Source organism: Copadichromis virginalis, linkage group LG19 (assembly GCF_057382275.1).
Source record: "Copadichromis virginalis isolate Kocher_CV1m ecotype Utaka linkage group LG19, C_Virginalis_male_GT1.1, whole genome shotgun sequence".
NCBI lineage: Eukaryota > Metazoa > Chordata > Actinopteri > Cichliformes > Cichlidae > Copadichromis > Copadichromis virginalis.
In genome coordinates this window covers 25165407-25188677 of record NC_140636.1, presented here as the reverse complement: position 1 = coordinate 25188677, position 23271 = coordinate 25165407, and the positions used below count along the sequence as shown (strand labels likewise).

Here is a 23271-nt window from a genome sequence, read left to right as displayed (position 1 = left end):
AAGATTGTGTTATCAGTGGCCTAATATTCCTCATATCACTATCCTCACTATGACATACTACAGTGATTATCAATAAAATCATAATCAATTTCCAGGCATCAAGCCAGCTGGAATATGTTTATAATGCATCTTTACTATCACACAGAGACAGAATGATGGCCTGCTGGGTGTTTTTGCATCACATAGCAAACAGAGCTGGTTATTGATCCACTCATGTCAACTCACTCACTCAAAAAAAAAGAAAAAAGATACAAAAGTAGCAACTAATGAGAAACGTGATTCAATCCTGGTAAATCTAATATGGGGATCCGTCTTGACAATGAAAAAAATTGTTTGTCATCTAAACAGAATTGAAAAGCATTAAGATAATTGCGCCGGGGTGTATGATATTACTGAAGAGGAGATTGTGTTGTATGAATTTATATGAATTCAGAAACGCTTTGTATTTCATTCATGCGTCTTCTTCTGTGTTGGACCCAATTCACAGCTTGACTTAAAGAGAATCAATAATCCTGCGATGGAAATTTCGACATCAAAGGAATTTCTCCAACTGTAAGAATGTAAAGCAGATAAAGTAGACGGTCTCTCACTTACCAATGAAGCGATGCAATTACCTCCTGCTGTTTAGAAACTGTTGCAGACCCTTTTAGACGTAGTTTATTTACCACCGGCAAGTGTTTCTAAAATTACAGTGTTACAGACAATGATTCTTGTTGCTGCATTCACTTGCGTTGTTAATGCAACTTGTCCGGTTTTACCAGTGACAGCTTAGCTAAGCCAAGAAGGTAAGTTTGTTCAGTTCCCCTAATCCTCCGAGAATAATGTCACTTGGGTCTTAGATGAAACTGTGTAGTAAATAATTTGAAAAGAACAAGGAACACGATTTACAAGGGCCTAGTAAATAACTTTTATACAGGAGCTGATTGTCCTGAAATACCATAAAAGCAAACTCATCATCTAAAATCATCTAAAAGCCATATAATGTGCTTACAGCCAATGCTGCCTCATTTCTCTGCAGTCCCTGTTCCCCATTAGATTATGAAAGATTCTCTCCTCTCCTCTCCTCTCCTCTCCTCTCTTCAACTTTTCTTGATAAGATCTTTACATTTCCGGAAAGACCAGCCAGTTAGTTTATAGCTTAGCATAAAGATAAAGCAAAACAGCTTAGCTGGCCATAGTGAGTAAAAGTCACCTACCAATAACAGCAACAATTAAAGCTCATTAAGTAACAAATTATATCTCATTTGTTTGATTGATAAAACAACAAACTATAAAAATTATTTTTTTGGTTTTATGTGACAGCACACCACTGACCTCCTTGAGTAAACTAGTCTAAAGGGGATACAGATCATTTACTGTCAGTAAACGTGTTAAAAAAATATCATTTAGGCATTATTTAGCTTTATGGATATCCTTTGAACCATGTTGTTGTTTAAAATATACTTAATACATACATAATACAGTAAAACATACTAAATTTCCTTAGGGATTATTAGAGTATTCTGATTCTTAAACCAAGAAAAGTGTGATACAAAATGATGTTAAGGGGTTAGTTTTATGACATAGATCAGGTTAAAATAGATTGGAGCACATTTTAGCAGCTTACAATAAAGCAGGACAGAGTAGAGTACAGCTCTGTGTCTTCACTTCTTTAAGGAAACATTTACACTACTTAAAGCCGCATTTCGAGGTTGGTGTTGTTTCTTTACACTAATTATTGTAATAGAGGCACAAAATATATTTAAGTATCAACTCAGTCAGAAAATATATGTTACTTCTTAATGATTAAATCATTAGGTGACAAAACAAAAAGGATAATGAGACTGTAGACCCCCTGGGGCATTTGATGCACAGTAAGGTTGAACATCCTTTTCTTTTAAACCGCATGGCTGGTGCAGTTAAGAGTCTTTTCACATAATTTTGCTGCTGTGGAATCAAGACAGCTAATGGTGGAACTGCCCTTTTCTAACTTTTATGCTAAACATTTTCCCCAAGTTCTCCAGACTAAACAAAATGTAATTTGGTGTCTTCATGCTCTGCATGTTTCTGCAAAGTGAGAAGAAAGAATACAACTAACAGGCAATACAATATACATAATAGAATAAATTTAAATTATGACATAATAATATACTGAGTAAGTAAAAACAGTTACGGAGCGCAGCATAAACTAGGATTATAATACAAAATGTAAAATCTGTAAACTGACACCAATTATTTGATATTTGATACCATGTTTTTTTCAGTTTACTGACAAAACATCATATTTTTTTGCCTTTAAGGCCATATTTTAGTGCAGGTGCAGGGACAGTATAGGATGAGCCCCTGAATGTGGTCAGAAAAGTCTGATACAGCAACAGAGAGCTAAGATAAAGCAGATCCCCAGCCTTCTGAATACCTCAGCCTATCAGCACTGCTGACAAAACACATGGCGATGGCACATAATGAATATTGATGCATGTGTATGCACATTACCACACATCCACATCTTGGTATCATAAAGAAAGGCAAGGATAGGCGTGCCCATGGATGGACACATATGTACATGCGCGCACACACACACATGCACACAGGCCAACAGAGGATAAGCAGTTGATGACCCTCAGCTAGCTCTTCTTATCAGTCTAAGCTGGTCTTGGCTTAAGGATAAGCAAAAGGAAACGACTGGAAGGGGCACTTTGGATAGATATAGAAATATTGTAATGCAGAATATCTGTGGCTCTAAGTGATTAACTTTGCTATTTCAATAGTGCCGTAGAGCTTCCTCCTACACACCCGGTGTTAAACATTTGTGACTTGATCCGGGGGACTGGCTGTCTGTGCATGGTGTGGCATATATAGACATGTTATATATTACACCTATAAAACTCTGGAGAGTATTTTACTCACAATCACACTTTTTATTACAACATACTGAAAAGGAAGTAGTCAAGAGCTTTTTTGGCCCTTGAGGTTTAAATTTTTCGTTTGTGTATTAAATTTGCCAAAGACAGATCAGCCAGTGGATTGAATCAGAGGAGTAAAAACTGTCCTCGAATTTCTCAGCCACTTAAATCCCACACGAGCAGAACTCGCCAAAGCATCACACTCATTTCAGCAGCCACTAGTGAACTTGCAAATCCCCTTTCTTCTGCTTCTTGCAGCTTAGGGCTGCAGAGCAAGCCGAGTGGCGGGCAACAGCACAAGCCTTTGAGGTATTCAAACACACACATACATGACTGGAAACATGAAACAGCCTCTGTTGTAGTCCACTGACAGGTAGGGGTGTGCATTTTTAGGTGTATTTTTGTGTTAGTTCTAGAGTGTACCCATTGTATGTACTTACACTACTTACACAAACATATGCATATGCATAAGTCTGCATGTGTAAATGCATAAGAGTCTATACATTCAATGGAAAGAGCTATTGTGTGAGACTTCACCACCATTTCCTGGTGCCTGCTCAGCGCTGATAAGGACACGATCCTCTCGAGACTTAAATGCACTGCAAATTGAAGAGACAATTAGTGCTTTGTTGTTTTACAATCAATAAAGTTGCTGCACCACAGTTAAAACAGAGAAGTCTATTGAATGAGCAAGATGATAGGTCACTTTTGTCACAGTGGCCACTTATACAAATGCCTTTATAACAGGTCTGCCAAGCCACAATTGAGCTGATTTTTAACTAAATTGTGTATTCCTCTGCCACTCAGTAATTTATGAGCTTCAAACTGGCAACGTGAGGCCTGATTTATCCCCTACTAGCTTGAATATCCAGCATTAATCTCCGGTGCTGGACAGTCTCCCAAGTCTCATTAATTGTCAGCACTTGCCACCTCTCTGCACACTTTTATAACAGATCACCCCAGCTGCTTTCTGTTGTTCTGAGAAACAAACAGACACATTGGTCATTGTAGTTGCACTGGATCAGTGACCAATCCATCTCCTATCTCTCAAATAATTGCTCTCTCAATTTATTCAGCCAGAGTGAAGCCCCAAAGAGCGAAGGCCCGTTACTCCTGTCTACCTTTCCTCTGTTTGTCTCCTTATGATCCCCCAGGCCAAGTTCAAACTGTGAATTACTAAAGTCCTTGAGAAAGCCTGATTCAGAGAATTCAGTGTCAGCTGCACAGCCCTCCTGCGTGCCATTGTGATCCTTGGCCCGTCCATCTATTACTCCCCTTTAGACAACTCCACCTCTGCTCCCTTCCCTCCTCCTCACCAGCACTTCTGATACTAAATCACTTCCAATAGTTATCTCAGCCTGCAGGAGGCAAGGAGAAGAAAGGAGCAAAATTAATTTAAACTAAAAACAAAAACTATTATGTCAGCTGCACACAAGAGAGAGAAATGTTGATTTCAAGCATTTCATGATTAGACTTCACCTGTTCCTAAAAGAAAAACGGCTGTTTATAGGCTATAATTCAGTGAGGATTATCATCTCAACATCAGATAACTTTTCTATCGGATAATAGGTGGTTTGTTGTTGTTGACAACTGCTAATTAATGTGCTATTTTGTTAAATACAATTTAAGGAGTACTTTACCCAGGATAATAAAATTATTAGTTACAAACTTTGATGGCTTATCTAAAAATACATCCACTTTCTACATGTAATGATTTTTGATTTCTGAGTGTTTGTGATGGGCGGTCCATTTAAGAGAGAAAAACGTAAAGAACAGAGCAAAGAGGACAGTGAAGAATCAGAACCGATGCTCATTTTAAATTCTGCCTTGACCACTGGGTTTTCACTCATTCCTCCTCTCTGCAGCAGTTTGACAGACAAGCCTCTGCAATTGTATAAAGGTGTAGCGAAATGTGTCATCCGTCTTTCCTGGTGGACCAATGTCAGCCTCAGTCTCATATGAGATGCTGTTTGTGTGACAAACGGCCCTGAGGCGTGCCAGCTAGAACAGATCAGGGGCAGAGGGAGGGATGCGGGCCATTTTGATATTAGGTTGATGGAGACACTGCTCTGGTTTTCCACACGGAGGGCCCACAGCCAGATTTCTTCTTCTGAGAAATGAATTAAGCTCAATCCCCCATACACAGGAGACGGGAGGTTTACGGAACTGAACAGAATCAAAGCAAAAAATCTTGCAGGTGTTGTTTTTTTGCACAAAAATTGATTGATGAGGTGTGAGATAAAAATTTCCTTTGGCAGGTTTACTCAGGCTCATTTTAAAATTATATTATCGGAGCTCCACGCTGTATTGTGTGGTATTTGCCTTGAGTCTAGTCTATTTCACATAGGACCTGGCTGCCAACTCTGTATATATGTGTGTTTCTAATCTGTATTTATCCAAGGAGGGTTTGCTCAGCACTTAGGCTCTTTATGCAGTAACACTCTGCTTCACATTTATTTAGCCAGTTAAAAACATTCATATCTAGGCAGTTTCAAGAACACTTAGAGTTGTAACATGTCAGCTGCTTAACTGTTTCAAATAACGCAAAAAGGGAATATGCATCTGATATATGCTTCAGGACATTTTGATAGTAATTGTTAAGGGAAAAGGAGAGTGTTTATTTTCTATTTTTCGCTGCCTGGGTATCCTAGCTTGCCTTGCAATCTCAAGTGGCAACTTTTCAAATTCAAAAACATTCAAGATCTGACATTATGCAATGACTGCAGTCACTTCGGGACAGGCCCAAAGGAAGTGATTATTATTGGCTGGAACTTGGTGACAAAGCTGGTGTGATCTTAAAGCGTGTGGTGGAAAAAGTCATTAGGATTAAAAGACCCAATCAGATGCTAATCATCTGATCTTAGGGGACAAAATGGGGCCTTGTTTGTCTGCTACAGTTGAAGCCACACAAATAAGACAGGAAGGAAGAGGAAATGAGCTACACGTGCACAAACTCTATGCACACACACACCCCAACAGCATAAGAGGGCAGGTGTACTAGATGCCCTGCCATGGCTGACTGACTAGCTGACTGGCAAGGTCACACCGATTTGGGATGAGTATGCTGGGCATCACTGAACCCAGCACTGACAGGGGGAAGGCTGCACGTGCATGCTCGCAAGCACCCACATGAGCCTGTGGGGATTTCTCCGGCTCTCTATCAGACACACACACACACACACACACACACACACACACACACACACAGTCACTTCTAAACACAAACAAGCAAAGACATACACACACAGAAATGCATGAGGGCAAAGAAGCCTCCATGATTAAATTGGTTTATTTAAGAGGGAGAAAGCAGGGTTGGCAGTCAGGGAGCAAAGGCAGATAGGGGGTAAATACATTTAAATGCATTTGTAGGGTTTTATGAACGGGGGGCTGGGGGGGGGGGGGGGGGGGGGGGAATAAATTCAAGTTTTTAAGGATTGAGGTAGGATAAAATAGGCAGAGGAACATAAGACGTGACTAATGAAATAAATATTTGCAAAATCTGCACATACAATATGCATAGGACTCATGTCCTATGTTTGTGCACGCTACAAATTAAAGCGCTACATGTACACATGTGCACACAGACATATAGGGAAATTGTTGGAGACAAGCTGGTGGTTAAGGCTGGCGCAGATCCCAACTGCCTCTTTGACAGGCAGCTAAACCGCATTAGCTGAAACAATGGAGCACTCAATCTTATCCACATTCCCCAGAGAGTCCCAGATAGGGGTAGAGGGGTGAAAGGAAGGAGATTTAGCCGACTTTACATGGGGGGTAGAGGGTGAGGGTGCTTGGGCTTTAGCATGACCCCTTTTCCACACTCCTGTCTGTCAGCTGGTAATTGAGGAATAGCAAAGTATAGGCCGGTGCCTGAGTCAGTGGATAAGTAATGATCTTCTTGGGTCATTGACCTCCGTTCATTATAGTTAATCTTATCTGAAAAATAAATAATGAAATTCACCTATGAGGCCACACTGAAGTGGATCAGTACTCTTGACAATGCGTCAGCACTCATACTAAAAAGTGTCAATTCCTGCCTGTTTGAAGGATACCAAAAATATAAAGCAGCTGTGTGAAGGACGCAGCTGCTTTATATAAAGTGTGTCTGATACTGAATTTTATGGGCAATGTCAATACCATTTTTTTTTTCAGGATTGAAACATTCAGAAACTCCTAGAAATATATACCAATATAATATTCCACCGTTGTTGATGCAGATTTCCCATGAACACATTGCTTGTCTCACTGTCAGCATCTGGTTATCTTACTATAATGGACAAACTGCTTATGATTGCACAATTTCTTAACTACTCCAATGATCTTTTCCGGTATACCTTTCTGTCGCTGCGATATTTAAAATAAAGGTAGAGGTGTTAAGGTGTAGAGGTCTCCTCATGAAAACAAAGAACTTTAATTACTTATCCAAACCTCAATCTAGATTTTTTACACTATTTTTTCTTCCAATTTTGTTTTTTAATAATCATATTGCTATACTTCTAAAATGGAAAATGTGACATTAGCAGGCGTTTGGAGTTTTGTGTTTAAACCGATCGAATGAAGCTCTCCTTTTAGATTAGTTTTGGTGCCTCAAAGCACAGGAAAAAATCTTTAGCTACTAAATGGTCCATAAAGTTAAATGGTCAGAGTGCTAACTGTCATTTGGTGCAGGGCATGTAGTATATGGTGGAAAACAGCCAACTGCTGTTCTGGGAAAAGGGTTATGAGAGCAGTGAGAAAAGTAATGTTTAGGGATATAACACCAAAGAAATTAGTTAATGACACGCAAATGATAGCCGGAATTCACTGTACGATTATTTTTGATTAATGTGTTAAAATTTTCCATTTTAGAAGATATAAATCTGGGCTTACTTGATTTGTGAATTCAGTCACCCATACATTCACTGAGCTGGTGCGTAAGCTAGCTCAACTTAAAGAATGAAAGCAGCTAGCTAGCATGGCTCTGCCTGCAGCTTCCTTTAAAGTAGGAAAATGTAAGTGCTTTAGCTCATTTAGATGATTTAAGGTTCTGGGGAAACTTACTGTATATGCTGGAACAATTTCTTAACCAGTGACAGATAGGACTTTTTATGGCACTATTCCAACAGTCTGTCATCACAATAATTTTGCCAGGAGTGTTACCATCATGCTTCTGTTTATCTGCACACAGTACAGATATATATGCCATGCTTAAAACCTGCCTGCAGTCACAAATTGTTGCTCGGACTAAGTCAGACATGTCCTGACTTCTGGACCTCATTTAACACACAGAGTCGAACTATCCCTTTAACTGGTCTAACGTAATCCTGTGGTTCACATATGGCCCAACTTCAACTCAGTCCACTACTGCAGAGCCTCTCATCAAAATGATTTACGAGTCACAACATGGCTCCTTCTCCCTATATCTCTCCATCTCTCTCTCTTTCTGTCTCACTGCCCAACACATTCCCATCTCCTATATTAGATAATGCACAGCCCACCGTGTAAAGAGCAATAGATTATTCTATTCCTGGTGACAACAGGGGAGAGGGGAGGGGAAGAGGAGGATTATAAAGAGCAGAATGATGAGGAGGCTAATTTAAGCAGTTTGAAAATGCCGGAGAGAGGAGCTGTATGAAAGGAATAGGACGAGATGGGAAAGACGGAGCTCAGGTTTAGAAACAAGTTCATGTGCCAGCTGACAGGTAGCTTCAAAATATGTTTGTATACAAGAGTTTCAGAACATGTATTTTGGAAAACACCCCTTTCTTAATCCACGCTCCTAACCCCTGGTAGCTACGTAAATCTCTTCCCAGCATTAATGAAATATTATGACAAATCCTGTGAGTGCATTTACTGTGTTGACAGAATCTGCGCTCCTCGGTCCCAGAGGGTCAGGATGAATTATATATCACCTTTGTTTCCATTTGTCTCTCCCTCCCTCTTTATCCTTGCTTGTTCTCTAGCTGTAACTTTCTTCCCTCTCTTCAGCCATATGGGGAACGACACATGTATCTCTCATCTTCTCCCAGAGAGCGACGGGGTTCTACCACTCTGTTATGTTCTGTGTGGTATGTAGTTAGCAGAGCCAGTGGTGATGTATTGAGTGTAATGGCCAACAGCATTTGCTGAGATTAATTGATACTAATGGCTAACACAGTTAGTGGTGAGTGATGGCTGCTACACTGCAAACTGTTACACCCCGGACTAGGCAACCGGGGTGCAACGCAGGAAAATAAAAATAAGGCAAAAACACACGAGAAAAAACTAATACGGGCTTCCACAAAAATAATCCCAAAACGAGATTTAAAGCAAGATACCACATTTATTTACATCACCAAACACAAGACGTCAAACTATTTACAACGGGGGGGGGAAGATCGCGACCATGACATACAGAAACACAGGGCTTAAATACATAGACGGAGCAATTAGGGAATGGACCACAGGAGGGAAACACAGCTGGGGCAAATTAGACCTGACGAGACAAGGAAACGTAAACTGAACACACTAAGATAACAACAGACCTTCAAAGTAAAACAGGAAACACATGACAGTCACGCAAAAACAAAACACTGACAACACCGAAACGTAACATTTCCCCACACCCAAAAATCAAACATGTAACCCCAAGTGAAATGTTTGATCAAAAGCGGATGAAGGCTGGTGGAGGCTGGAGCGGTCCCATGAACCCCCAGCAAACGACGAAGGCTGGAGCGGTCCCTCGGACCCTCCAGCGAAGGCAGACGAAGGCTGGAGCGGTCCCACGGACCCTCCAGCGAAGACAAACGAAGGCTGGAGCGGTGCCTCCAACGGACCCTCCAGCGAAGGCGGACGAAGCTGATGAAGGCTGGAGCGGTCCCACTGACCCTCCAGCAGACGACGAAGGCTGGAGCGGTCCCACGGACCCTCCAGCGAAGGCGGAGGAAGGCTGGAGCGGTCCCACCGACCCTCCAGCGAAGGCGGATGAAGGCTGGAGCGGTCCCACGGACCCTCCAGCGACGACAAAGGCTGGGGCGGTCCCACGGACCCTCCAGCAGACGACGAAGGCTGGAGCGGTCCCTCGGACCCTCCAGCGAAGGCGGATGAAGGCTGGACCGGCCCTCGGACCCTCCAGCGAAGACAGACGGCTGAAGCGGTCCCTCCCTCGGACCCTCCAGCGACGGCGGACGGCCGAAGCGGTCCCCGGGCCCTCCAGCGAAGACAGACGGAGGCTGAAGCGGCCCTCGGACCCCCCAGCGATTGGACGAGCCCCCATATGTTACACCCCGGCCTAGGCAACCGGAGTGCAACACAAAAAAAAGTAAAAATAAAGAAAAAAAAAAAACACACAAAAAACCCCCACTAAAGCTCACCACCAAAATCCCAAAACGAAAGTATCGACAAATCTATTTACAACAAACTATTTATTTACAACAAAACACCAAACTATTTACAACACGGGGGAGATCGCGACCATGACATACAGAAACACAAGGCTTAAATACATAGAAGGGGCAATCAGGGAATGGACCACAGGAGGGAAACACAGCTGGGGCAAATTAGACCTGACGAGACAGGGAAACGTAAACTGAAAACACTAAGATAACACAGACTTTCAAAGTAAAACAGGAAACACATAACAGTCACGCCAAAAGCAACACACCGACAACACCAAAACGTAACAGTTCCCCCCACCCAAAAATCAAACATTTAACACCAAGTGAAAAGTTTGATCCAGACAGACGAAGCCGATGAAGGCTGGAGCGGTCCCACTGACCCTCCAGCAGACGACGAAGGCTGGAGCGGTCCCTCGGACCCTCCAGCGAAGGCGGATGAAGGCTGGAGCGGTCCCACGGACCCTCCAGCAGACGACGAAGGCTGGAGCGGTCCCTCGGACCCTCCAGCGAAGGCGGATGAAGGCTGGAGCGGTCCCACGGACCCTCCAGCGACGACAAAGGCTGGGGTGGTCCCATGGACCCTCCCCTCAGCGAAGGCAGACGAAGCTGATGACGGCTGGAGCGGCCCCACCGACCCTCCAGCGGACGACGAAGGCTGGAGCGGTCCCACGGACCATCCAGCGAAGGCGGATGAAGGCTGGAGTGGTCCCTCGGACCCTTCAGCGAAGGCGAATGAAGGCTGGAGCGGTCCCACGGACCCTCCAGCAGACGACAAAGGCTGGGGCGGTCCCCGGACCCCCCAGCGAAGGCAATCCCGGACGAGCCCCCATATGTTACACCCCGGCCTAGGCAACCGGGGTGCAACGCAGGAAAATAAAAATAAGGCAAAAACACACGAGAAAAAACTAATACGGGCTTCCACAAAAATAATCCCAAAACGAGATTTAAAGCAAGATACCACATTTATTTACATCACCAAACACAAGACGTCAAACTATTTACAACGGGGGGGGGGAAGATCGCGACCATGACATACAGAAACACAGGGCTTAAATACATAGACGGAGCAATTAGGGAATGGACCACAGGAGGGAAACACAGCTGGGGCAAATTAGACCTGACGAGACAAGGAAACGTAAACTGAACACACTAAGATAACAACAGACCTTCAAAGTAAAACAGGAAACACATGACAGTCACGCAAAAACAAAACACTGACAACACCGAAACGTAACAAAACACATGGCCAACTCTGCTCCAACTGCAGCAACATGCTCCAACTGCTCTGCCATCTACAGTGCAGTCAAATCAAAGAGATATGTGTGTGAGACCATAAAGTAGCACTCAGCCACTTACTTCACTAGTGGTTTTACTGAAGACTTTTGTCACAGTGAGATCCACTTCCTGACAGCCAAAGGCTAACATTAACTGGTGTTCAAATAAAGTTAATTAGTGGAAACCCATTTTAATGAGAAAAATTATGAGCCACCAAAGCAATTTCACAAAAAAGACATTTAAAAAAGCACAATACCAAAGAAGTGAAGGTGTTGTGCAAACGTTCATATAAAAAAAATCAAAAAAACAAAATGGAAATATGTCAATCAAATGATCTAATAACTCAGCAACATTATTACAGGAAGTGATGTGAATGATGGATGTACACAGTGGAGGAGAATAGAAAATGTAAGTGTAATCCATCTTAATCGTGTCTGTGCAATATCCCAACAAGAGATGCATGTTCATGCCAGGCATAAATCCAGGGATCATTTTTAATTTTTAAGTGGTGTTGAGCGAAGATTTTCTTTGGTTATTGGCTACTTTTTCAGTAACTTTCAGTCCACTACATACATATATTTATATATAATATATATTTTGGATTCACGCAGGAGAGATTATATAGCTCAGCTGGCCTGGGAACGCCTTGTCGATGTTCCCCCAGAAAGGCTGGAGGAGATGGTTGGGGAGAAGGAGGTCTGGGCTGGGATTTTGTTTTTTAAGCCATTTAACAATGACCTTTGACTTATTCAAGCATAAAAAACACATAACTCAAGGGGTGTTGTGTTTACACATAAAAGACAATTTAAAAAAAGCTTTGAAATGTCCTCCCAAAAAGCCTTTTTAAAGACTGCTTATGTATATTCAAAGAAGGCTTGCCAAAGAGAGTTCAGGAGGTGTTGAAGAACAAAGGTATCCGTAACAATATTGACTTTCAAGTTCACTGGAATTGTATAAAACCCCTTTTTTAAGACTTATATGGTTTATTTTTTATGTATCTTTGCAAATGTGTAAATAAATTGCTGCCCTTGTTTCTCAACTTAATATCAAAATATAAACGTCTTTGCATAGTTCTGTCAAATGACCAAGAGATGCATAATGGAACAACAGAGACTGTCACTATGCAGAAAAACATAACTGCAGTAATTAAAATATAGTTAATAAATGACCCAACATCATAAAAAGTCAAGTTGATACTTTATGTTCTTGATAACGCTTTTGACGAGCAGATGCTTTGTGTTTAACATTTAAATGATGCATACTCGTTTTTTCCTCAACACATCAACTGTGAAGCACTTTGATTGAAATCTCATCAGTGCAAGTCACGTCACTGTTGGAATGATCGTCTTCTCCTCCGCTTCTGGCTCCTGTTAATCACAGAATGTGACTTGACATCTATTTGAAAAAGTACCCATCATTCCCTTAGGCTGGGGATGACTCATCCAATATGGCTGCCACTCCATCACAGTGGGCTGGCCTAAAACGGTAACCTTCTTCTTCCAATCACTTTATCATTGCTTCTCTTCACCTCCCCACTCATAACTCATTCTCTTCCAATGCAACTCCACCTCTGAACTGGACGACTAGTCCGGGTTTTCAGAGACAAAGAGCATGTCATTGGTCTTCATCTCTTCCAGCTGACTGACTGACAGCTCTGACAGCATGAGGGGTTAGAGAGGAGTTACTCTCTTGTGCTTCCTGTCTTCTGTGTTCAAATGCCCTGTCCACAGGCACACACACAAACATGCTGCATGCACTGCCCCCTCCCCTCTTTCTCTCCCTAGGAGGGATAGAATCCCATCATCCCTCTGTGTCAGTGTCACTGTTGCAGTCCTTAATCCATTAGCATAATATTCCCATCCCCTTGCCGCCTGACTCAACCAGTATCTTACGAACTGCTCAGGGAATCATAGTGGGATTTTCTCTTCCCATGTTCAGGACATTTCTTATTTTTTGACTCTTTTTTTCCATGTGGTTTCCCCCGTTCATGCATGGATACTCCCTCACTTTTTTCCATCTTTGATTTAGTTACTAAGAGCAATCTATCTATATCCATCCATCTTTCTATCTATGCATTCATCCATTTCTATTAGGCAGTTGAGCTGGAGAGTTGAGGGGAGAGACAGAGAGCGATATGAATGACACAGAGTAGTTAAATGGTGGGAGAGATGAAGTGTAACACTTCTTATATGGCTGACTGGCTTAAACCACTTACCCCAATGATCTATGTGTTTATCTAATGTGTTTTTATCCCACCACTTTTACACTAATGTGATGCACACAGACTGTGTCTCATAAGGTTGGAGATACTATCTGAAGATATACGTTTGTGTTTTTCCTTCTTTTCTTTCATTTCTTTCATTTACTCACCACTAAACACACTGCCTGTGCATCCATTAATACATTTTGGATATAAGATTAACCCAGTAAAAGCAAGGTAATCTACAATAAAACAAAAGCCTACAAAAAGTCAGTGGTGTCAGCTGCAGATGGTGTAATGGTAAAGACATTTTTAATAGTCTAACACCACCAAGTGCATGCAGCAAACCCCTTTGCTGTCTTGAATGGAACAAAGTATAAATATTGATCTGAAACAAAGTAGTCTCTTTTAAAATATAACAAAGCTACACTGAATGACTATAACTCAATAGCTCTGTTGGACCCAAGTGAAAGTCATAAATGATTATCTTCAGTGGAAGGTTTTCTCTTTGAAGCAGCTGAAAGAAATATTGAAACTGCATTAACAAGATACATTGCTATTACCCAAAAAAAGAATAATCTGATACCAACAACTTTGGCTTTTCAGCAGCTTTTTGTCCTGCTGATACATTTAAGGCTTAGTCTTTCCTTACTGTTTTTTTCCCCACAGTACCTGGTGGAGTTTTTTTTTAAAGAAGTATGCAGTCTGTGTTAAATTTTGATATGCAGGGTGAGGTAATACTATCGAGCCCACATCTCTGATGTCAAAATTTTCTCAAAGTAAAATCCATTGACCTGGAAGCTATGACAGATACATTGAAAGTAACACTGCTTTCAGGATACTTGTCGAGAAACGTTTTCTTTCAGGCTGAAAATAGCATAGGCCTACCTGATGAGAGGCCATTTCTGTTTAGATATTCTGATCATACCTGATCTGATGAGATGTGCTGAAATAAATAAAATCTGAGATTTGTGCATCTGTGGCAAAGAGCAATGGGCAAAACACGCAATAAGGATGTAGCCCAAAGATGCCATTACAGTCAGTGACCTTGGGGTATCTGAAAAGTCTCAGTCAGTTTCAGTCTTCCTCTCAGAATGATTGCTATGCTGCTGCCACGTCACTGAGTGATGTGAGTGATGGAGGACTTACTTAACTCCATCCAGCAAGGACGGGTGGAAGGAAACACCTTGTCATACAACACCTGAATGTAAACGGTGGACCAATGCTGTGCTTTATCGCCCCCTGTTGATGATTTGGATCATTAACTAGTGGCTCCAAGATTGAGGGATCTTTACCATGATGTTAGAAGTCCCAAACTGTGTCTACATGTAACAGCACAGAGTAACCAGCAGAAATCATACTGAATGTGGGTGTAGATCAAAAGTGGGCATGCATCTAAGACTCATAGGTATGAAAAAATGAAGCTAATTTCACCTGTTTGTGAACTACAGGAGGACACAGTAAATTTCTCCCAGGCTTGTAGTACACTATATGGGAGAGGTGACAGAGAGTTAAAAGCCAGGCAAAAAAAGAGAAAAGGTGCCGGCACAGAAACAAAGGAAACAAAAGAACAGAGTAAAGTGACTGGAAATACTTCCTAACACACCCTGGTACAGCAGCCAAATAAACAAATCTACTCCAATTTGCTTTAAGGAAAAGGCACTGTATATACATGTGGACAATAAATTAGAGCAGAAAATCCAGGAGAAAAATAAACAGCTATGATATTTAATCTGCGATGACTGAACAATTTTAATCTACTGAGATCATCATCATTTGTTAGGTAGAGCCCCCAATTCCTGTGGGCTACCATGTTGTATGTTGATACATAGATAGGCTCCTTCAGCTGAACACTGAGTATGTGGTTCTGATCTCCCACCCTGCGTCATCACATGACAAAATTAATCAGTTTACCTTACACCCCAAGACAACTAAGTCACTTTACAGGCAGAGGAAGCTGGCGTTTAGGTGGTAAACAAGACCAGCAAACATAAAATGCTCATTGTCAGCCACAGCCTGTATATGTCAAAAAAAGGAAGAAGGAGACGAGTTGCACAGAAGGTAGCTCCACATATTTGATTTGACATATTTTTAAGGTGGATTTCCTAACTAACACAGCCCCCGATGGATTTGTGTCTACTTCTAGAATCGATCCTTTGCTTGTTAGGTGAATGTGTGAACCACTGCACAACATATAAAATTATTACTGACTGTTCTTGGGTGATGCTGAACATGTAGTGCTGATAAATTGGACTGCTGTCACAGATAGACATTCAAGGTTATTTCACAGTGTTGATTGTGCTAGCGGTCTTGATCATGCCTTGTGTCTGTTTGCCCAATAAATTAAGATGCTGAGCTTGTCCTCTTTCCTTAATTAGCATCTATATAAAGAAGATTACTTGTCATGTAGGGCTTAGTTCCAGCAACGATAGAAAAAGATTTATCAAAAATGGTAAAATTTACGCCAGGAAGAGTCTTTTTTTTTTTAACCAAAAAAAACCCCCCACAACCCCCCCCCCCCCCCCCCCAAAAAAAAAAAATAATAATAATAATAAATTAACATGTAATATATAGTAAATTAACCGATCTACTTTTGTTATTTTAAGGGAAATAACAGGCGGTCACAGACAGAAAATTATATACAGTAAAAATATAAAAGTACATAAAAATTGTGGATTTCAAATAACTTTATTATCCCGCAACGTATCACACAATAATAGAAGTGCGGAAAATAAACGTAGCGATATAGTGAGGAATGTGTACCTTAACTCGGGTCTTCTTTTATTCTTCTCCAACTTTTTATTGAGGGATTGTTTCGTTGGAGACGATGCACCTTTCTGCCAGTCCGTTTGAAGAGAATGCAGAATGACCAGTAGATGGCAGCAGGCCTCTTGTTAAACATTCTGTGCTTCAATCTCAGCCACCTACACAGTCTGCATCACTTGATCCGGTAAAGGGGAGTGCACATTTTGTTTTTTGGAAATAGCAAACGTGATTTTCTGATTGGCTGAAAGTTTTAGGCTAGTTTTTTTTCTTTACTGAACTTCCCCTTATAAAAGGTATCGTCATATTAAACCTTTCTTTTGAAGTACGCAACAGATCTCATTTGATGGAATTATTCAATTGGACGTGGACCGGATTATCTTGTGTGGTGGAACTGATTTAACGCTTTATCACTTACATTTCTGTTTTGTCATTTTACTCAGCTTTAGTTTTAGGGATTCTTACGGTTTCTGAACTCGGGACAAGTGGTCTTTACTCGCAGTTTTCATCATGGCAAACTCTTGTCTCCAACTGGGCGGGTTTCTCCTCAGCTTCCTCGGGTGGCTAGGTATAGTGATCGCCACATCCACCACTGACTGGGTGAATATTTGTAAATACGGTTTAAACACCTGTAAGAAGATGGATGAGCTGGAGGCCAGGGGACCATGGGCGCATTGTGTCATCTCTACAGGGCTCTACCACTGCGTCTCTCTTACACAGATCCTGGATCTGCCAGGTAGACACTGCTCCGTCTACGTTGTCTGAACAGCACAGTGTTTGTTTATACACGCTGAGTTATTCTCTTCACTTGAGCTCATGCGGTTTGTTACACCATATTTTTGACACTAGTTATTTTATTTCCCGTTATCTAACTACAAGTTCTTTATAATTTCATTCTTTTTCATCTATTGATTCATGAGTTGATTGTCAAAAAAACTGCATTGTTTTTTATGCCGTGTACATTCCTCGCATAACTTTCCTTTTCTGCGTCTATAGCCTACATCCAGACTACTCGTGCCCTGATGATCACAGGTTCAATCCTCGGTTTCCCAGCAGTGGTTATGCTCCTCATGTCCATGCCCTGCATCAACCTTGGGAGTGAACCCCAGAGCTCCAAGAACAAGCGTGCCATCCTGGGAGGAGTGCTTATACTCATAGTTGGTAAGAGATTAGTTAATATACACGTCAACATCTCTTTGAACCTTCCTGATTCTGACCACTTTTATACGTGCACCAGATGCTTACAAGCTGTGGCGAGCACAGGATGTTGAATTTGACTGTTTTCCTCCCTGGGGTACACATGCACTCCTATATGTTCCTGTTCCATTGAACCCACCCCCAAGGTTCCATCACATTCCTCTCCTCCACCTACTCGTCCACACCCTGTCTTTGTCCTGAACAACATGAACTCTGTGCTTATAAATATTTCACTGGTGCTTTAGCATTTCCAGCGCCTGTGTCCCTGAAATGAAATTTCAACCCTTGTGACCAAATCATTTCATACTGCCCATTTTTCTCATGACAGATTTTCTTTCACCATGAAGCTCAGATTTAATGAAGCTAGTAAAAAGTTTTCTTTAGCTATCAGGAACATATATGGGTATGCATGTTTTTAAATACTTATTGGATAGCATAATTAAAATTCAGTGGGCATGTTGCCTTATTGTAACTATATGTTACTATATGTACTCTGTTGTCTGTAAAACTATAATCCACATTTTATCTTTATATCTGTGCTTACTTCTTTACATAAGTAGCCGTATCATTTATATATCTTTGATCGTGTTCACTTAGAATTTGTTCTTGTATGTAATGATACTGGATATAGGATGGATTTAAGTGCACTATTTAAATGTAATTTTTTACATTTAGACATTGTTTGTTTTACACAGGCTTTTTGGGATGAGTTTAAATTCAAGATTCGGTTCTCATAAAATCTAATCATATGTTTTTTTACATTAATTTCCTGTTTCTAACTGAACATTTTGTCTGTCTCTTTCTCCTCAGCAATCTGCGGTTTGGTGTCCACTATTTGGTTTCCCATTGGGGCCCATCATGAGTATGGCCTCATGTCATTTGGCTTCTCCCTCTATTCTGGGTGGGTGGGCACTATTTTCAGCCTGCTCGGTGGATCCATCGTCACCTGCTCATCCGATTCCTCCTCGTCTCGCTCCTACCAGGAGAACAACCATTTTTATTACTCCAAACAGGGAGGCAGCAACCCACCAGCTGCGCCCTCCACCAATCATGCCAAAAGCGCCCACGTCTAAGATTGGAGATTAAGCCCATGTGGATTGTTGATAGCAGTGGTTTGTACATAGAGACCTATCCACGAGTGTTAATATATCCCCGTTTATTGCAGTAATCTTTACATGTCCCAGAAGAGAAGGCAACCCATTCTCACACCCATTCATGAAATGGAAATTTCACATTTTTGAATGCGCGCATATGCATACACAAAAATCCAAACATAAAAGACTGTTTTGGTGGAGTCGTTTTCCCACCAGTGGACTGTTTTTGTGTCTTCCAGCCTCCTCATCTTGGGTGCGGTGCAAACATTCCCAAATGTTGCATAATTGTAGAATCTCTGAGCAACGGATGCTCAGTCACCTGAGGTCATAGTCAGATGAGGCCTTGTGTCACTCAGACATTGTATTCTATTCTGTATTCTATTTTTTTTCTATTGTGTACCTAAAGATGAAATCCTTTGAGTGCCTTTGTTAATGAATGTGTTTTTTAAACTGAATAATATCATGACCTATTGCTTTGATTTTTGCAGGGTATGACAGTATTGTTCTTGGAATTAAAAGCATGTTCAATGTTTATGCACATTGATTTTCTTTGACAGTGTTATACAACTCTCTAGCCTCTTGAGTGATAGACTTGATTAAAATGATGTACCACTGCTTTCTGTTCTAGTCCCCACTGAATGATGGTAGAACTATGAGGTCATAAATTTTACAGGAGAGCTTTACCAGTGTTACAGGCTTCATTAAAGTCTCACTTTTTGCACTGAAAAACCTTACTGTAGAATACAACTTTGAACTATGTCATCTGATAGCAGTATTTCTTAGTCCCTTCTTTTGCTACAGTTTAATGTTTGAATAATGACTTTCTGGCAAAATGTAACTTCAGGTGTTGTAAATTTTCCCACAAAATATCAGTTAAATTTTCTCATATATTAGCTCTTGAAAAATGTCTACAGCTAAAAGTATGTTTAACTTGTGTGTGCAAAAAAGCAGCATTGTGTCGATTAATTTCTCGTGAAAGAATATAACACAGATGGAGCCTGATACTTTCAAGCAACTCTGTACATAAGCAGCGTCGGCAATGACTATTTATTGTTTTTACTTATGTGTTGTTTTATTTTCAGCAATAAAGGCAAAGTAGTGAAATGAATAATGCTGGAAGGGTATTTTTTATCTTCTTTTTTTTCTATTTATGGGTGGAAAGAAACTGGAGAAAGCATGTGGTGTGGATGTGTGAGATATACTGCAATGTAACATGCTGTGTTGATTTTTGTTGCACATTAGTTACAAAGACAAACTATAATTGGCGTGTTTGTGCATGAGTCTGTATTTTTTACAAATCTGAACTGAAGACAATGAGAAAACATTACGCGCTGTGATAAAATGTGACTCAGTGACCTTGAGTTAAATCAGTAAATGAAAGCCTGTTTCAACCACACAAATAATATGCAACTAAGAAAGATAATTGTTTCCTTCGTGTGCACTTCTGTGCCCATATCGAGGTCACTTAGTCATACCACAGATATGACATGACACTTTGAAAACAAAATGTGCTATCTCTTTGTCCTGAGCTTTTCTCCTACCACACACGCAACCATCTATAGTGTGCGTACAGATTTCCACTGTGTTACTGTATTTCTGCATATCATTGTCGCTCTGCATGTGAATTTCCTGGCACGCCTGTGAGTGCAGGTGTGTGATCATGTCGGTGTGTGTATTCCCTGAAATGTGATGCTGTTCTAGGCATAAAGCCATCCAGTCAACAGGAGGCCAGTGGGAGGATAGCAAGCATACAAGCTGTCCTGTATTGCTGAAAAAGACTTGTAGTGTTATGATATCCTATACATAAATATTGCTGCTGTCCATCAGGGACAGAACTGACTAAGAAGTTTGAAGGTAATATGGCTCCCATTTACCATGTTGTATCATTTTCAGTAGCTAAAAGTACTTACCAGTTCCTAATGATGCTTACAACGTAGGTACATCATGGGAGTCACAGTTGGCAGTTTATAGCAAAGAATAAACTAATTGTGGGATTTTTTTAATCTCTCCTGGGACATTCTCATACACCAATCTTTATTTTCTGACTAAGTATTTAATTTTCTCTTCTTGTGTTTGCGCCATCATTCAACCTAGCTTTTCTATTTCCATTTCAGTCCCGAATCCAGTTCAAATCCACTATGTAAACATCCATTAATTTTTCTTCAGCTGTGAAGAAAATCATAGTAATGTTTGATTTCCCTTGACCACAACACAGTGGTCTACACTGCTGATGTGGGTGTTTCATTGTTATTTCTGCCTGTTATGTAATGGATTTCTCACAGTTTCTTCATCACTGATGCAGAATGTCCCTCACTGTATTTTCATACTGTAAAAGACTATAAATAATACCAGATTTTAAGTACATTTAATCCTTATATGCTGTTCAAGTACCAGATTTCAACTTTTAGGTTAAAATGTCATTCTTTTAACCTAAAAGTTGAAATTATGTTTTATTGGACAATGGTGATAAAGTTTAAGGGGAACCTTGACATTGTCATGACGACTGTCTGTGTTTGCCCAGGTTCCTGCAGAGACAGGTACATGGTTTTTGAGGGTTCATGGGAGAATCTCAAAACAGTGAAATAGTAAAATAGCACAGGAGTGACCTGGATATAAGGAACAGATGTTATACAGGGGTCAGAGGCTGTTTTGACACAGACATGAAAGCTGTGCCTGCAGGTGCAAGTGCCTACAATTTATTCTGAGATGTATTCTATGATAACTGAGACGCCGGTGGATCACTGACTTCCTGACGGACAGGAAGCAGCATGTGAGGCTGGGAAAGAATGTCTCGGACTCCCGGACCATCAGCACCGGCTCCCCTCAGGGCTGTGTTCTTTCTCCTCTGCTCTTCTCCCTGTACACCAACTGCTGCACCTCCACCCACCAGTCTGTCAAGCTAATCAAGTTTGCAGATGTCACCACCGTTATTGGACTCATCTCGGACGGGGATGAGTCTGCCTACAGGAGGGAGGTTGAACATCTGGCGTCCTGGTGCAGCCACAACAACCTGGTGCTGAATGCCCAGAAGACAGTGGAGATTATTGTGGACTTCAGGAAGCACACAGCCCCACTCCCCCCCATCATCCTGACTGACACCCCCATCACCTCTGTGGACTCATTCCGCTTCCTGGGTACCACCATCACCCAGGACCTGAAGTGGGAGCCCACCATCACCTCCGTCATCAAGAAAGCCCAGCAGAGGATGTACTTCCTGAAGCAGCTGAAGAAATTCAACCTGCCAACACGGACGATGATGCAATTCTACACTGCAATCATCGAGTCCATCCTCACCTCCTCCATCACCGTGTGGTACGCTGGAGCCACTATCAGGGACAAACAGAGACTGCAGCGTGTTGTGCGCTCTGCTAAGAAGGTGATTGGCTGCAGACTCCCATCTCTGCAGGACCTGTATACCTCCAGGACACTGGGGCGTGCAGCTCGGATCTCAGCTGACCCTTCTCACCCTGGACACAGTCTGTTAGACCTGCTCCCCTCAGGCAGGAGGCTCCGGTCCATTTGCACCAGAACCTCTCGCCATAAGAACAGTTTCTTCCCCTCTGCTGTCGGACACATGAACAATAACCGTATGACTGTTCCCACCACTAACACATGACCCTACACTGTGTTCACTGCATCATTCCATGTTTGGCACTGATCACCACCTGCACTCATGTATATATCTATCTACTTAGCACTTTTAATTCTTATTCTTATTTTTATTTTCATGTCTATTTTAGCGTAATTTATGACAGTATGTTTGCACTGAAGCACCGCAGCAATTTCCTAATGTGGTAAACCTGCTCAACATTTGGCAATAAAACCCTTTCTGATTCTGATTCTGATTTTGAGAGCTAACTAAAATTAAAACAGATCAAAAGAGGAGTTCAAGGGGGTCATAAATTTATAAATGCACCTGAGCTGCCATTTCAGTCAGTGCAGGAAACACATGTGCAAGGGTTTCCTTCCAGTGCTTTGAATACACAGACTAGTGTGCAATTAGCATGTTTTATGTTTTCTGTTCTGCTAATTATGAGAATTTTTTTTATCATATAGCTGTGAGGGCACTAAAAAAACAGGACAAGTCTATTTTTACATACCAAATACTAGTATTTCAAAACAAATAAAGTCGATCATACTGTGGAAACATGAAATATACACAGTATTGTCTGGGTCCCCCATTGTAGGGGTCCAGCTGTCCTCCTCTGTAGACATGGCAACAGTGAGACATCTTATACTGATGACAAAATGCTAAAACAACAGTTTTATATTTTGAGAAATCAATCCGTATGCCTTTTTAAAATGGTCAATAGAAGTAAATTTGTATCTCATTTCGGTTAAAAATAGAATATAACATAAAATAGCTTGCTTTCTGCATTGCAGCCAAAAACTTTAACTGCATACTTTTGCACAGACATAAGAATTTGTATGTAATAAAAAATAAAAATATATCTATTTTAAATTTTTAGTTTTAGAGGGAAAAGACACGGAAAACATCTGTGTAT

At 41.2% G+C, this 23271-nt stretch overlaps 1 protein-coding gene across 1 annotated transcript; it reads left to right on the top strand.

Annotated features, from left to right (window-relative positions):
• Positions 1 to 16775: 16775 nt before the first annotated feature.
• Positions 16776 to 19877, top strand: cldn11a (claudin 11a). Its single transcript, XM_085441932.1, has 3 exons — positions 16776 to 17211; positions 17472 to 17636; positions 18483 to 19877. The coding sequence occupies exons 1-3, from the start codon at positions 16986 to 16988 to the stop codon at positions 18743 to 18745; spliced, it is 654 nt and encodes a 217-aa protein (XP_085298058.1). The 5' UTR covers positions 16776 to 16985; the 3' UTR covers positions 18746 to 19877.
• The last annotated feature ends 3394 nt before the right edge of the window (positions 19878 to 23271 follow it).